At 41.2% G+C, this 15,486-nt stretch overlaps 1 protein-coding gene across 1 annotated transcript in view; it reads left to right on the top strand.

The window, feature by feature from the left end:
• The window catches only part of LOC144296613 (uncharacterized), a 154,954-nt gene that overhangs the window by 5,732 nt on the left and 133,736 nt on the right, over positions 1-15,486 (top strand). Inside the window, exons 3-5 of the mRNA XM_077869705.1 lie at positions 5,698-5,812; positions 5,970-6,143; positions 13,282-13,388. Of these exons, the coding sequence (XP_077725831.1) occupies positions 5,698-5,812; positions 5,970-6,143; positions 13,282-13,388 (396 nt within the window). The remainder of the gene's footprint in view (positions 1-5,697; positions 5,813-5,969; positions 6,144-13,281; positions 13,389-15,486) is intronic.

Raw genomic sequence — 15,486 nt, 5'->3', positions numbered from 1 at the left:
AATCGTTTGTATTTCCTTGGTGTTGGTAGTGATCTCTCCTTTCTCATTCATGATTTTATTAATTTGAGTCTTCTGTCTCTTCTTTTTAGTAAGGCTGGCTAATGGTTTATCTATCTTATTAATTCTTTCAAAGAACCAACTCCTGGTTCTGTTGATCTGTTCCACAGTTCTTCTGGTCTCGATTTCGTTGAGTTCTGCTCGAATCTTTATTAACTCCCTTCTTCTCTTGGGTGTAGGATCTATTTGCTGTATTTTCTCTAGCTCCTTTATGTGTAAGGTTAGCTTTTGTATTTGAGTTCTTTCCAGTTTTTGAATGGATGCTTGTATTGCGATGTATTTCCCCATTAGGACTGCTTTTGCTGCATCCCAAAGATTTTGGATGGTTGTATCTTCATTCTCATTTGTTTCCATGAATCTTTTTAATTCTTCCTTAATTTCCTGGTTTACCCTTTCATCTTTTAGCAGGATGGTCCTTAACCTCCACGTGTTTGAGGTCCTTCCAAACTTCTTGTTGTGATTTAGTTCTAATTTCAAGGCATTATGATCTGAGAATATGCAGGGGACGATCCCAATCTTTTGCTATCGGTTCAGACCCGATTTGTGACCCAATATGTGGTCTATTATGGAGAAAGTTCCATGTGCACTTTAGAAGAATGTGTTTTCAGTTGAGTTCGGATGTAAAGTTCTGTAGATATCTGTGAAATCCATCTGGTCCAGTGTATCATTTAAAGCTCTCGTTTCTTTGGAGATGTTGTGCTTAGAAGACCTATCGAGTATAGAAAGAGCTAGATTGAAGTCACCAAGTATAAGTGTATTATTATCTAAGTATTTCTTCACTTTGGTTAATAATTGATTTATATATTTGGCAGCTCCCACATTCGAGGCATATATATTGAGGATTGTTAAGTCCTCTTGTTGAATAGATCCTTTAAGTATGATATAGTGTCCCTCTTCATCTCTCACTACAGTCTTCGGGGTAAATTTTAGTTTATCTGATATAAGGATGGCTACCCCTGCTTTCTTTTGAGGACCATTCGAATGGTAAATGGTTCTCCAACCTTTTATTTTCAGGCTGTAGGTGTCCTTCTGTCTAAAATGAGTCTCTTGTAGACAGCAAATAGATGGGTCCTGCTTTTTTATCCAGTCTGAAACCCTGCGCCTTTTGATGGGGTCATTAAGCCCGTTCACATTCAGAGTTACTATTGAGAGATATGAGTTGTCATCATGATAACTATTCAGTCCTTGTTTTTGTGGAATGTTCCACTGAACTTCTTCTTAAAGGGGAATTTTAAGAGTCCCCCTTAAAATTTCTTGCAGAGCTGGTTTGGAGGTCACATATTCTTTCAGTTGCTGCCTGTCTTGGAAGCTCTTTATCTCTCCTTCCATTTTGAATGAGAGCCTTGCTGGATAAAGTATTCTTAGTTGCATGTTCTTCTCATTTAGGACCCTGAATATATCCTGCCAGCCCTTTCTGGCCTGCCAGGTCTCTGTGGAGAGGTCTGCTGTTACCCTAATACTCCTCCCCATAAAAGTCAGGGATTTCTTGTCTCTTGCTGCTTTAAGGATCTTCTCCTTATCTTTGGAATTTGCAAGCTTCACAATTAAATGTCGAGGTGTTGAACGGTTTTTATTGATTTTAGGGGGGGATCTCTCTATTTCCTGGATCTGAATGCCTGTTTCCCTTCCCAGATTAGGAAAGTTTTCAGGTAGAATTTGTTCAAATACATATTCTGGCCCTCTGGCCCTTTCGGCGCCCTCGGGAACCCCAATTAAACGTAGGTTTTTCTTCCTCAGGCTGTCGTTTATTTCCCTTAATCTATCTTCATGGTCTTTTAATTGTTTGTCTCTTTTTTCCTCAGTTTCCCTCTTTGCTATCAACTTGTCTTCTAGGTCACTCACTCGTCTTCCACCTCGTTAACCCTCGTCGTTAGGACTTCTAGTTTGGATTGCATCTCATTCAATTGATTTTTAATTTCTGCCTGATTAGCTCTAAATTCTGCAGTCATGAAGTCTCTTGAGTCCTTTATACTTTTTTCTAGAGCCACCAGTAGCTGTATAATAGTGCTTCTGAATTGGCTTTCTGACATTGAATTGTAATCCAGATTTTGTAACTCTGTGGGAGAGAGGACTGTTTCTGATTCTTTCTTTTGAGGTGAGGTTTTCCTTCTAGTCATTTTGCTCAGTGCAGAGTGGCCAAAAGCAAATTGTATTGGGAAAAAGAGAAAAAGAGAGGAGAGAAAGAAGGAAAGAAAAGAGAAAGAGAAAAAAAAAGGGAAGAAAAAGAAAAAAAAAAACGAAAAAAAAAAAAAGAAGAAAAAGAGAAAGAAAAAGAAAGGAGAAAAAAAGGGGGTGGGGGAAGGAAACAAATCAAAAAGCAAAACAAAACAAAACAAAAAAAAAGAACCACAGGGGAGTATCTTCTGATTCTGTGTACTTTAAGTCCCTTGGCTTCTCCTGGAAGTTGTCAGTCTAGCTGGTGTTCTGGGGGAGGGGCCTGTTGTGCTGATTTTCAGGTGTTAGCAGTTGCGGGAGCTGCTGTGCCCCTGCCTGGTGCAGGGCTCAGTGGGGGTTGTTCACCCCGTGAGGCCGCAGGAGGAACAGCCCCAGTGGCGGGGCAGCTCTGGAAACCTGGATTCAGCTCCGGCAGGAACTCCGTCTGCAGGGCCTGGAGGCTCCGGGGCGGGGCCGCTGATCTGCTCAGCTGGGGCAGGAGCGTCCTCGCTGTCCTGGGCCCTCCCGGCCTCTGCCTGTCCCGGGGGAGGCGGGATCCTGGGCTGTGTCCCGGCGCCCTGTGCTCCGGAGCCTGCGCTGGTGGATTCGCGCTCCCGGGCCGCGCAGCCCCCTCCGCGGAGCCGCCGCCCGAGCACCCCCGAGCTGCTCCTGGAACCGCGCAGCCCCCTCCGCACGGAGCCTCTTCCTCTGCCCGAGCCCCTCCGAGCTGCTCCCGCCCCGCAGCCCCCTCCGCGGAGCCGCCGCCCGAGCCCCTCCGAGCTGCTCCGGGTCCCGCCGTGCGCGCTGCAGCCCTTAGGGAGCTCGGCGCACTCTCCTGGGCGCGCAGTTGCTCTGTTACTGTCCCAGGGAACCCGAGGGCATCCTCGCCCTCCTGGGTCCTGCTCCACCTCCCCACGAGCCCCTTTCCGCCCGGGAAGGTCGGTGCAGCTCCTGCGTCTCCGGGACGGGGCTCTCCTGTCCTGGGGACACTCGCCCCGGCCTCAGCCCGGCTCGTCCTGGGCCCCTCCCCCTTGGAGGCCTTTGTTTATTTCTTTTTTCCCGTCTTCCTACCTTGATAGAAGCGCGAACTCTTCTCACTGTAGCATTCCAGGTGTTCTCTCTTTAATTCTCAGGCTGAATATATAGATTTTCAGGATAATTTGAAGGTTTTCTAGGTAATTTGGTGGAGACAGGTGATTTGGGGACCCTCCTCTTCCGCCCTCTTGCCCCTCCTCTACTCAACATGGGCTCGATATTTAAGGACATATGCTCTACTGACTGAGCCAGCCAGGCAATCTTAAGATGAGAGATTTTATTTTATTTTGTAAATATTAAAAGATGTGTTTATTTTAAAAGGAGAGAGAAGGTCATGGGAGAGGGAAGGGACAGAGGGAGAGAGAGGAACCCAAGCAAACTCCACCCTGAGCATGGAGCCTAAGGTGGGGCTCCATCTTACGACCTTGAGATCATCCTGAGCCAAAACCAAAAGTTGGGCACTCAATCAACTGAGCCACTCGGGTGCCCCTAAGGTGAGAAATTTTAAATGGAAGTATTAGGACTTAATCTCACATGAAGCTTTTCCTTGGAACTTCCTGTCAAAGGAAAACATTTCTGAAATTGTAAAAGATTTCCCGCCCTTTTGACATTTCAGTAATATTAAATACTAATATTGGTAATTGGAAATACTTGATTTCTATGAATCTAAACATTTTCTATTAATTAAAATGAGCTTCCCCACCCCCCCCAAATGTAATGAGCTGTTCCCATTTCTTTGAATCCTGAGTTCTTTTGGCTTAAAATTCCTTGAAAATCAAAGTAAGGGTTACTTTAAATAAATTCTTGTGTTCTTTTAGTCCTCTATTCCCGTAATGCTTTCAACTAAAAATTATTTTAGTTCTTGAACAATATAATTCCAAGCATATGACTAGAAGTGTAACAGACCTGCTGTATATGTCATTATTTCATTTAAGGCACACCGTAGATTGTATGATGCCCCACTATTTATGTGCCAAGAAGAAATGTGTGTGTGTGTGTGTGTGTGTGTGTGTGTTTCTTGATACAAAGGTACTTTTATTGACAGAAGAAATTTAAGAAAATGTTAACATTCATTTGGGGAAGAGGGACTCTGAGGAAGGGAATTCCTTAGGAAAAGCCTGTGGGTTTTTTTTAATGTAAATTTATTTTTTATTGGTGTTCAATTTGCGAACATACAGAATAACAGTGCTCATCACATCAAGTGCCCCCCTCATGCCCGTCACCCAGTCACACCCCCCCCCGCCCACCTCCCCTTCCACACCCCGTAGTTCATTTCCAAGAATTAGGAGTCTCTTATGTTTTGTCTCCCTTTCTGATATTTCCCACTCATTTTTTCTCTTTTCCTTTTATTCCCTTTTCCTATTTTTATATTCCCCAAATGAATGAGACCATATAATGTTTGTCCTTCTCCGATTGACTTATTTTACTCAGCATAATACCCTCCAGTTCCATCCACGTCTACACAAATAAATGGTGGGTATTTCTTGTGCCTAATGGCTGAGCAATATTCCATTGTATACATAAACCACATCTTCTTTATCCATTCATCTTTCGATGGGCACTGAGGCTCCTTCCTCAGTTTGGCTATTGTGGACATAACTATAAACATCGGGGTGCAAGTGTCCCTGCATTTCATTGCATCTGTATCTTTGAGGTAAATCCCCAGCAGTGCAATTGCTGGGTCATAGGGCAGATCTATTTTTAACTCCAAGAAGAAATTTTTAAAAATCATTCCAGTTATAGTTTTAAGACATTTTGAATTAGAAATTGGATTCCAATGTCAGAATATTAAAAGGTGACAAAATGAGCATCTTGGAATCATTGAAATAGAGTATTCTTGCTCATCCTTAAACGTAGCTGCAAAGTAGGCATAATTGGATAATTTTACCTAATTGTAGTGGGTCTTTGTAAGTTGTAGTAATAGTTATAATAGGAACTAGTATTCTAAACACTTTGCATGGATCCTCGCTTAAGGATCACGACAAGAGGTCTTGTGAGATAACTACCTTTTATTTTATTTATTATTACTATTGTTTGGTAACCTCTATAACCAACAGTGTCCTCGAAGCCCTGGCTCCTGAGATCGAGTCCCATGCTCTTCAGAGTGAGTCAGACAGGTGACCCGAGATGACTATTTTTATGCTCATTTTGTGGATGAGGAAATTGCGATAAGGCTAAGTGGTCACTGTTAAGTGACAGAGTAAAAGTAGGAATCAAACCCAGGTTGAGCTGCCTCCTGAGATCATGCTCTTCCTAAACAGATAGGCTGTTCTTTTAATAGAGTGGTGAATAATCACTAATAAATATTGTACTTTCTTCCAAAGAAAACTAAATCTTTGTTTTGGAGTCATGAGAATAACATACTATTTAACATTTACAATTATATGAATTAATTTGCATGTTTTGAGAAGGTACACTGTAATTTCCTGACAAGTCCTTTCACAATCATAGGACTGCTCTCCACTTGGCCTGTTCCTGTGGCCATGTAGGTGTGGTGTCTCTCCTGGTAGACCGGAAATGCCAGCTCAACCTCCGTGATGATGAAAACAGGACACCTCTAATGAAGGTGCGTGGTCACAGCTATATCTGCCTGAGATGGATTGGATTGAAGTACTTGGAATGAACATTTGTTGCATTTAAACATAACTCATTGGTGAAACTTGTGGCATGTTTCCTTTAAATTCCCAGAATTTACATTCTGTTTCTTGGTGTAATGCTGACAGGCTGTACAATGCCAAGAAGAGGAATGTGCAACTATTCTGCTCAAACACCGTAGTGATACAAGTATTACGGACAACGAGGGCAACACCGCTCTCCATTATGCGGTCTCTGAAGAGAACGTCTCCATAGCAAAGAAGCTGGTTTTACACAAAGCAGATATAGAGGCCAAAAACAAGGTACACATCAACTTTTTTTTTTTACAATGTATTTGACTTTATATATATATATATATATATATATATATATATAGCTTCAAAAGGTTTTTTTTATATATATGTATATGTACATGTATATGTAGATAGGCACATATATATGAACACATGGACACGGAATTTTATACATCAGGTCCTGTCATCATGGAAACAACTCCAAAACCAAGCCAGGGGGAGGGAAAGAGAAAAGTAATACATATAGAAAGGCAACTTTCTGTCTGCTAGCCACCCTTCCACCCCAGAAAGAAAATCTTCCCATTAGTGCCTGAGAGTAGATGGTGCTCTCAGAGCCCAGAAAGGATTGAAGGCCTAGAGGGGAGTGTGGTGATGATGGAGGCCGAATGCTGTGCGGGGGCTTAGGAGATGAATGCTTCTGGGGATAAGTAGGAGACCATGACCCAGAGAGTAGCTTGGGTGAGTGTAAACGAGAGGAGAAAGCAGCAAGTTGTAATAGGCCGTGGGCGCTCTAGGCCCTAAGGTTCAGAAGATGAGAGCAAGGGGATCAGGTCATGACATCCTACAGGGGGTATCTACTTGTGCTGGTAGCCACTCTGCCAGCCATGTGCCACGGTGAGGTCTCCCATTCTGGAGAGTAGCTCCTGCTCAGCCTGTGTAGTTCCTCAGTGGGGTGGTAGGTGTCTATGGGGAGCTGGTGATGACCACACTCGCCAGTCTCCCTGTGCTTTCTTTGACGTGCATTACCTTCAGTGGCTGCCCTTGCAGAAACACTGTTGCGTGCCATAGATAGAGTCGATTTTTCATATTTGGAAGTTCAAGCATTTCCTGAATGAAAATATTTTGAAATAATTGTCTAAGCTTCTGCTTTAAATAACAATACTTTTTATTTTTGAAGATTTTATTTATTTGAGAGAAAGAGAGCATGAGAGAGAGCACACATGAGTAGGGAGGAAAGGCAGAGGTAGGGGAAGAAGAGGCCTTCCCACTGAGCCAGGTAGCCTGATGCATGGGGCTTGATGTCAGGAGTGGGATCATGACCATAACCAGAGGGAGATGCTTGACCCACTGAGCCACCCAGGCTCACCATAATATTCCTTCCTTCCTTCCTTCCTTCCTTCCTTCCTTCCTTCCTTCCTTCCTTCCTTCCTTCCTTCCTTCCTTCCTTCCTTTTTTTAAAAATATTTTTCTTTTCTTTTCTTTTCTTTTCTTTTCTTTTCTTTTCTTTTCTCTTTTCTTTTCTTTTCTTTTCTTTTCTTTTCTTTTCTTTTCTTTTTTTCTTTCCAGCTCACATTCCAGGGTTTATTTATTTATTTTATTTTTTTTTTCTTTTAAAAATTTTTTTTAGTTGGAGTTCAGTTTGCCAACGTACAGCACAGCACTCAGTGCTTGTCCCGTCAAGTGCCCCACCCCTTGGTGCCCGTCACCCATTCACCACAACCCCCCACCCACCTCCCTTTCCACCACCCCTTGTTTGGTTCCCAGAGTTAGGAGTCTCTCATGTTCTGTCGCCCTCACTGATATTTCCCACTCGTTTTCTCTGCTTTCCCCTTTATTTCCCTTTCACTTTTTTATATTCCCCAAATGAATGAGACCATATAATGTGTGTCCTTCTCTGATTGACTTACTTCACTCAGCATAATACCCTCCAGTTCCATCCATGTTGAAGCAGATGGTGGGTATTTTTTGTTTCTAATTGCTGAGTAATCCATGGTATATGTACGCAATGGAATATTATTCAGCCATGAGATTTTATTTATTTTAGAGGAAGTGAGCGAACATGTGCAAGCAGGGGGTGGTATGGGTGCAGAGGGAAAGAAAGAGGGTGAGAATCTGAAGTAGACTTTGCGCTGAGCCTGGCTGAGGGCTGGATCTTATGACTCTGATCATCACCTGAGTTTAGACCAAGAGTCAGATGCTGAACAGACTGAGCCACTCAGTTGCCCCTAAAGAATGGTACCTCTGAAGAAGCATTAGAGAATGCAGCTTTCTTTTATGTATTTATGGCAAATATTTATGAGAACACAGAATGTGTTCTGAAGCTTTATTTTCAAAAGTTTTTTCTGACCCAGTTTGTTTTATTATTTAGTGTCAACAGAGGAAAGCAAAATTTGCGTTGGAAACACGCTTTGTCTTAAAACACAAAACAAATGTGTTTTACAGTATCAAATCTTGCTGCCGTTGAGAAGTTCCTTTTTGATCAAAAAGCGATTTATTAACAGGGTCGGAGTTATCTTTTATCAGCCTTGACTTAAGAGGGACAAAAGAGGGGAAAAGGAGAAAGGAGTCAGAAATATGCCGAGCAATTTGGAAAATCGGCAAATGAGGGGAAATCACTAGAAGAGGTTTTTTTTTTCATTGTGTTTGTCTTTCTTCAGTTTTTATGTTTAGGTAAGGTTTCTTCAATTTGCAGGGATAATAATTTTTACTTTAGGAACCAGTGAGTGTGTTGTAAACTTGTCTAGAGATGGATTCTAGGAGGACTCTGAGGAAATCAGATTGGCAGTGAACAGATGGTTGATTATGTGGGCAAGAAGAGGGTCACCTGGGCGGCTCAGCGATTGAGCATATGCCTTCAGCTCAGGGCATGATCCCGTGGTCCCAGGATCGAGTCCCACATCAGGCTACTGGAGTGGAGCCCGCTTTTCCCTCTGCCTGTGTCTCTGCCTCTCTCTCTCTCTCTCTTTCTCTCTCTCTCTCGGTCTCTCATGAAGGAGTAAATAAAAATATTTATTAAAAAAGTGGCCAAGAAGAGGAAAGAACAAATAATCAACTGACATAGTATCATATTTGGCAGCAATAGCCACTTAGACAAAACTCTAAACTCTGCTTGCAAATCTAGAATGTCTTGATGGGAAGTGAGGAGTGTGTAAATAATGGAATCAAGTTGCATTTTTGAGTTTACTGTTCCTTGTTATAACCTCTAGCCATGGAAATTGAATGCAGGTTTGATAAATGACTCATTTCTGTTTTTGGCGGAATCCTCAAGTGATAGGGAGAATTGGCCACATAGGTGAAAGAGGAGACTGACATGGTTGTATACTGCACTGGTTCTCAGCTAGAATTGTGCTGGTGAATCACAGTCAACTAGGGAACTTTAAAAGAATATACAAGCCAAAACTGTCCCGTGAAGCTTTCGACGGAGTAAATCCAATAACATGTGTACACAGAGATTTGGAAATAGTTTTTTGAGATTCTGATACAACTCTTGGCTAAGAACTACTGAATGGGTAAGTATACATATACAAATTTAGAGATGTAAAAATATTAAATCTTTGCAAGAGCTGACGTTTGATACTGGCTACTTCCTTCCACTCTTTCATCTGTCTGTATCTCTATGAGAATTAGAGATGAAATTATTGGGCATCTGTGTTGGCTTGAAAAATAGTTACCTTTTCTCCAACTATCATTCCCTGGCACCCAGATGGGAAGTCTTTATGAGTAGTCTTTTAATAAGTAGCATCTGACCCTTTAAAGATTTTACATGTTTTGCTACCATTCTGATTAGTACAAGCAGGGTTTTTCCAATAGCAGCAGTAGAAATCCATGAACCTTCCTTTTTAGTTGAAGCTGTGCAAAAGACTATCTTAGGATGTCTTTCAAATTCACAGGGCCCTGGCATAATCAGGGCAGTAGTGTTTAACATTCAGCATGTAGTTAGTGACAATACAGATGGTAATTGTTTTAATAACTTTGCTTCAGCATTCCTCTGAACTCATTGCCTGTTCGGTTAGCAATCTGAGGGAAGTAAATACAAATAGATTGTAGTTGAAACAAGCATTGGAAAATTCTGACAGTAGGTGTTATGAGTCTTCATAGCAATTTTCATTAGAAGGTGGGGCCTAATTTGTTGGTAAAACGTGATCCTGATGCTTTAGGAAAGGATTGATGTCCAAGTATTTGTTTTATGCACAGCCGTTGGAAACAGTCACAGCGAATAGAAAAACACAAGTAGGCTATAGACTAAATGTGGCTCCCAGATATATTTAGTTTCCACTGTCAGTTGAGCTAAGATTTAAAATTATGACACACATGTAGAACTCTGGATTTTGAGCTTTTCTTACAGATGACTTCTCGTACCTTGAGTCCATGCTGCTGTTTGGTATGCTGTGCAGAGGCTGTCCCTTTATATGAGGCATGTGTCTCTAGTTTGCTCGTGTCCCCGACTAGGTTCTTCACTGACTCGTGTCACCTGCTTTGCCTCCATAAGCATTGAGATTACAATTACTGTTTTATGGTGTATGTTGATAAAGATTTCAAGATTTTCAAGACAATCCCTGTTAATTGATAATATATTTTTTGTATTTTATGTTAATTTCCTAGGATTCAGATTGACTTTTCAGTTTGTCTCCTAATTTTTTTTCATTTCTTTATTCAGTAATCATGGGAGACCCAGAGACAGAGAGGCAGAGAGCTAGGCACAGGGGGAAGCAGACTCTTATGGGGATCCTGATGTGGGCTCGATCCCAGGACCCTGGGATAATGATGTTCAACCTCTGAGTCACCCAGGTGCCTCGGAATGAATTTTCTAAGTTAGGAATTGAAAGTCGGTTTTTTCACAAACATTTTTTCTTTATATGTACAGTAATCATGTTCCTTTTGGAATATCTGCAAGCCATATGAGGTTAATCCTGGTTCTACTTGGATAGATTATGCATATTTCAGACAATATTATCTTTCTCCTTGGTATTATTCCCTAAATATGCAATTAATTTAGTAGCTTATATTATACTAAAAAAATCCGTATAAAGCAGTATTAGAATTTTTGAATAATATTTTTTACTTAAACTCAGTTTCCCAACATGTAAACACCCAGTGCTCATCTAGTATTAGAATTTTTATTGATAAGTCATGACATTTTTATTTCTGATTTACACTTTGTCTAAATTATAAAATAATCATAAATAGCAATGATAGTAGAAACTAGAATACAAACAGGTTTCTTTAGAAGTAGATGTGCATTAGGTTCCCAGAATTAGTATAATTGAGAATAAAATGTCATATTGACTTAATTCACTTAGCGTAATACCCTAAGTCAGTCAGAGAAAGACAATTCTCATATGATCTCATTCATATGTGGAATATAAGAAACAAGACAGAGGATCATAGGGGAAGAAGAGAAAAACTTAAACCGGAGAGACTGAGGGAGACAAAGCATAAGAGACTCTTAATCATAGGAGCCAAACTGAAGGTCACTGGAGGGGTGGAGTGGGAGGATGGGATAACTGGGTGGTGGACGTTAAGGAGGGCACATGATGGAATGAGTCCTGGCTGTTACATAAGACTGAGGAATCACTGACTTCTACCTCTGAAACTAATAATACACTATATGGTAATGAATTAAATAAACGGGTAAAAATGAAAAAAAAAATCTCATACTGCGCTTTCTAACAGTTAAGATAAAACTTTATCATGGTATAATAGGGGAAAGTCCAAGGACTATTTATGTAGTTACTTATTTTTAATATTTTATTGTTTTTATTTTTTAAAATTTTTTAAAGCTTTATTTTTTTAAAATTTTTATTTATTTATTTATGATAGAGAGAGAGAGAGAGAGAGAGAGAGAGGCAAAGACACAGGCAGAGGGAGAAGCAGGCTCCATGCACTGGGAGCCCGACATGGGATTTGATCCTGGGTCTCCAGGATCGCGCCCTGGGCCAAAGGCAGGCGCTAAACCGCTGCGCCACCCAGGGATCCCTATTTTATTAATTAAAAAAAAATTTTTTTTTATTGGAGTTCAATTGGCCCACATAAAGAATAACACCAAGTGCTCATCTCATTGTGTGCCCTCCTTAACCAAAGATTAGTATTAAGCCGTCAAAATTCATTTGAAGCTTGTTTCTTTTATTTTTATTTATTTTTCTTTTTAATTTTTAAAAGAATTTATGTGTTTTAGAGAGACAGCACATATGCACAGGCTTGTGGGGGTAGGGGAGGTGGAGAGGGAGAGGGAGAGAGAGAGTGTCTTAAACAGACTTGGTGCTGAGTGCCAGGGGAGCCCCGAATCCAACGTGGGGCTGGATCCCACGACCCTGAGATCACACCTGAGACAAAATCAAGAGTCACTCAACTGTCTACGCAGCCAGCTGCCCTGAAACCTAGCTCTTTTCATTCAGAGTCCATCTCCTTAGTGACTCATTTGGAGCAGGAGTGTTTTATGTTGACATCTGGGATCCCCATACCATTGATAGAAGAGAATCAAGCAAGTTTGTACAACCTGGAGGAAACCTTTACCTTTTTATTGGAAAGTTCTTAAAACTATATCCCTGGGAACTCTTATTTCTCAAGTATTAATGTTTGCTACAAAAAAAGGAATTGTCAAATGGGGATAAGCAAATGTAAATGGAGTTCATTTGTGCAAGATGTATAGTGCGGTTTTGTCATATTTCACAAACATAGATGATCATTGAATCTTTCTTTTGGGGCACAGTATCTCTTGGAAATTATGTGTTCTTTGGACTGTAAGAGAAGAAACAGTACTCCAGAGATATCCATTAAAATCAATAACAATACTTTAAATATTTACTACTATGGTTTAGAGAGTGGAGATACAGAGATAAAAAATAACCCTCCCCTCTAGAAGCTGTTGGTTTAGATGGTGTGGAATAAAATAACTAGAGTATATCATAATCTATATTGTGAGAGCAGCAAAGATCCTTGGAGCCAGGCAATGTTTAAAGCGAGTTTGTGGAATGACTGCAGGTAATCTGTTGAAGAGGAAGAGGAGGTCTATTTTATTATTTTTATTTTACGTTTTAAAAAGATTTTATGTTTTTGAGAGAGACAGCGAGCGAGCGAGCAGGAGAGCGAGCACGAGTGGAGGGGAGGGGCAGAGAAAGAGGGAGAAGCTGACTCCTTGCTGCAGAGGGAGCAAAGAGGGACTCCATCCTGAGACCCTGGGATCATGACCTGAGCTCATGAGCTGAAGGCAGATGCTTGGGCAACTGAGCCACCCACACTCCCTGAGAAAGCAGAATTTTAAAAAGAAGGAACAGCTGGTGAAACCATGGAGGGTTGAGAACGAAGGGGCTAATTTTATTTAAGGTCTCTGTTACATGTTTAAGTTACAGGATGGTTTAGAATTTTTACGATTCATTATCCAAATATGTAATTTTGTAAATTACAAATTTTGTTTGCACTTTTACAGGATGGCTTCACACCGCTTTTACTTGCTGTAAAAAACGACAAAAGGAAAATGGTGGCATTTTTAGTGGAAGAAGGAGCAAATGTCAATGCAGTTGACAATGCTAAAAGGTAAAGTTTTTTTTTGTATGTGTGAATCTTAGTATTTGGTCAAGAGTGGTAACAATTTCTGAAGGCAGAAAGTTTAACTTAATAAGAAGAGTATTAACTTACAGGTATAGTGAAAAATGTCAGCATGTGATCGATTCGGTAGAAGACAATTATTCTGACAGGACAACGTGAAGAACATTGTATAGTATAATTCAGGATCCTTTGTAATATAGATTGATGTCATTTGCAATAGTTTATTTGCTGTATGATTTTACAGTAGCTAAAAGTGTTTCTTGTCAAAATTGTTAGTTTTTTAGCTCAGAGCATGATGCCAGAGTCCGGGAATTGAGCCCCACATCGGGCTCCCAGCAGGGAGCCTGCTTCTCCCTCTGCCTATGTCTCTGCCTTTCTTTCTGTGTCTCTCCTGAATAAGGAAATATAATTGATAAAAAAAAAAATTTAAAGAGTCCAAGCAGAAACCTCTGAAATGGTCTCCAAGCCTTCATTTGGTAGGGTAAACCAAAAACAACCCTGCATCCTCTCCTAGGAGAGATGCAGAGGGATAGTGCTAGGAGAGCTAGGCAGTGGGATAGTGCTAAAGGATGAAAAGCTGGTGAGCTCTATCACATTTCTGCTTGATTCACTAGTCTGGCCCATTCAGAGACTGGATAGATTGTGGCAAATATCTGTAGTTATAGTCACCTTAAACAAAGAGTCGTTCCGCAGTTATTGTGCGCCTCTTATTGCTTCCAGAACAGATTAATAAGACGTCAGGTACATGGTATGTCACCACTGATACGGCAAATGCATTCTTTTCTATTCCGCTAGTGAATCAGAAATAGTTCATATTCATAGAGTATAGACAAAGTGTCCATTCATTTCATTTGCCTCGGTGTTTTATTAACTCATGAAGCTAGGCCATTTGAACATCCCCAGAATATCTCATTGGGCCTATCATACTGACACCATGCTAATTTGACATGAGGAGCAGTAAGAGGCTATAACGCTTTGGGCCCTTGGTAAGACCACATGAATTGACATATCCGTGAAGTTTTGAGGCATCTAGTGGGCATGCCAGGATATTCTCGCAGGAGTGAAATAAAAACTGCCACATTTTGAATACCTTTTCACAAAGACAGAAACTGGGAGACCTCTTTGGGTTCTGGAGGTAGCATATTTTACACCACTAATTCTCAATGTGTTGGGGGTGGGGTGGTGGGAGAATAATTCTCCTCGGGGAGCATTTGGCAGTGTCTGGAGACCTGTTTTTTGACATGTCAAAAGCTGTACATACTTATGTATCGAATTCGGTGAGTTTGTGCATAAGTGTAGACCTCTGTGAAATCATCACTGCCTTAAAGCCATAGTCCTACCCATCACCTCCCAAAGTTTCTTCCTGCTCTTATTAATTAGTTAATTAATTAATTGGTAAGAACACTTGACACAAGATCTACCCTCTTAGCAAATTTTAAGTATGCAATGCAGTATTATTAGCTATAGACACTGCTAACAATAGATTTGTCCGGAGACATTTTCGAGCCTCACAACTGAGGACGTTGCTGGCATCTAGTGGGTCGATGTCAGGAGTGCTGGTAAACATACCCAAGAGAGGCCTCCACAACAACCCACCATGTCCATGGTACAAGGTTGGGAAACCTTGTCCTACATTGAGTACTCCTTTCATCCATACACCTTGGTGAAACTAAAGAATGCAAGACTTCAGTGGTCTCAGAGCAGATGAATTGTGCAGCAGGTGCAGGCTGTGCTTAGGAGTCCCCACTGCTTTGGTCACAGGATCCAGTAGACCCTATGCTATTCATGGTGTCAGTGGTTGGGAAAAGTTGTACCGTGGATCTTAGGGCAAGCCCCTGTTGGAGAATCAGAGCGCAGGCCCTTGGGGTTTTCTGATCTTGAGTCCCCATCAGAAGCTTGCCTGTAGAGGAGTCCTATGGGAGACAGAAATGACTTGGTTTTAGTATTCCTTCTGTGCTAAGTCATTGGCTGGACAGCCTAGCAGAGACCCAAGGCCCTGGTGTGAGTGCTACGATGGATATGAAAATGTAGCAGCTGTGTCTACATTTTGAGCTACAGTTCAACTGTGCTCTCTATGGTAGATCCT

This window comes from Canis aureus, chromosome 24, assembly GCF_053574225.1.
Source record: "Canis aureus isolate CA01 chromosome 24, VMU_Caureus_v.1.0, whole genome shotgun sequence".
Taxonomy (NCBI): Eukaryota; Metazoa; Chordata; class Mammalia; order Carnivora; family Canidae; genus Canis; species Canis aureus.
Note: the sequence above shows the minus strand (reverse complement) of the source record. Positions and strands in the feature narration are given on the sequence as shown.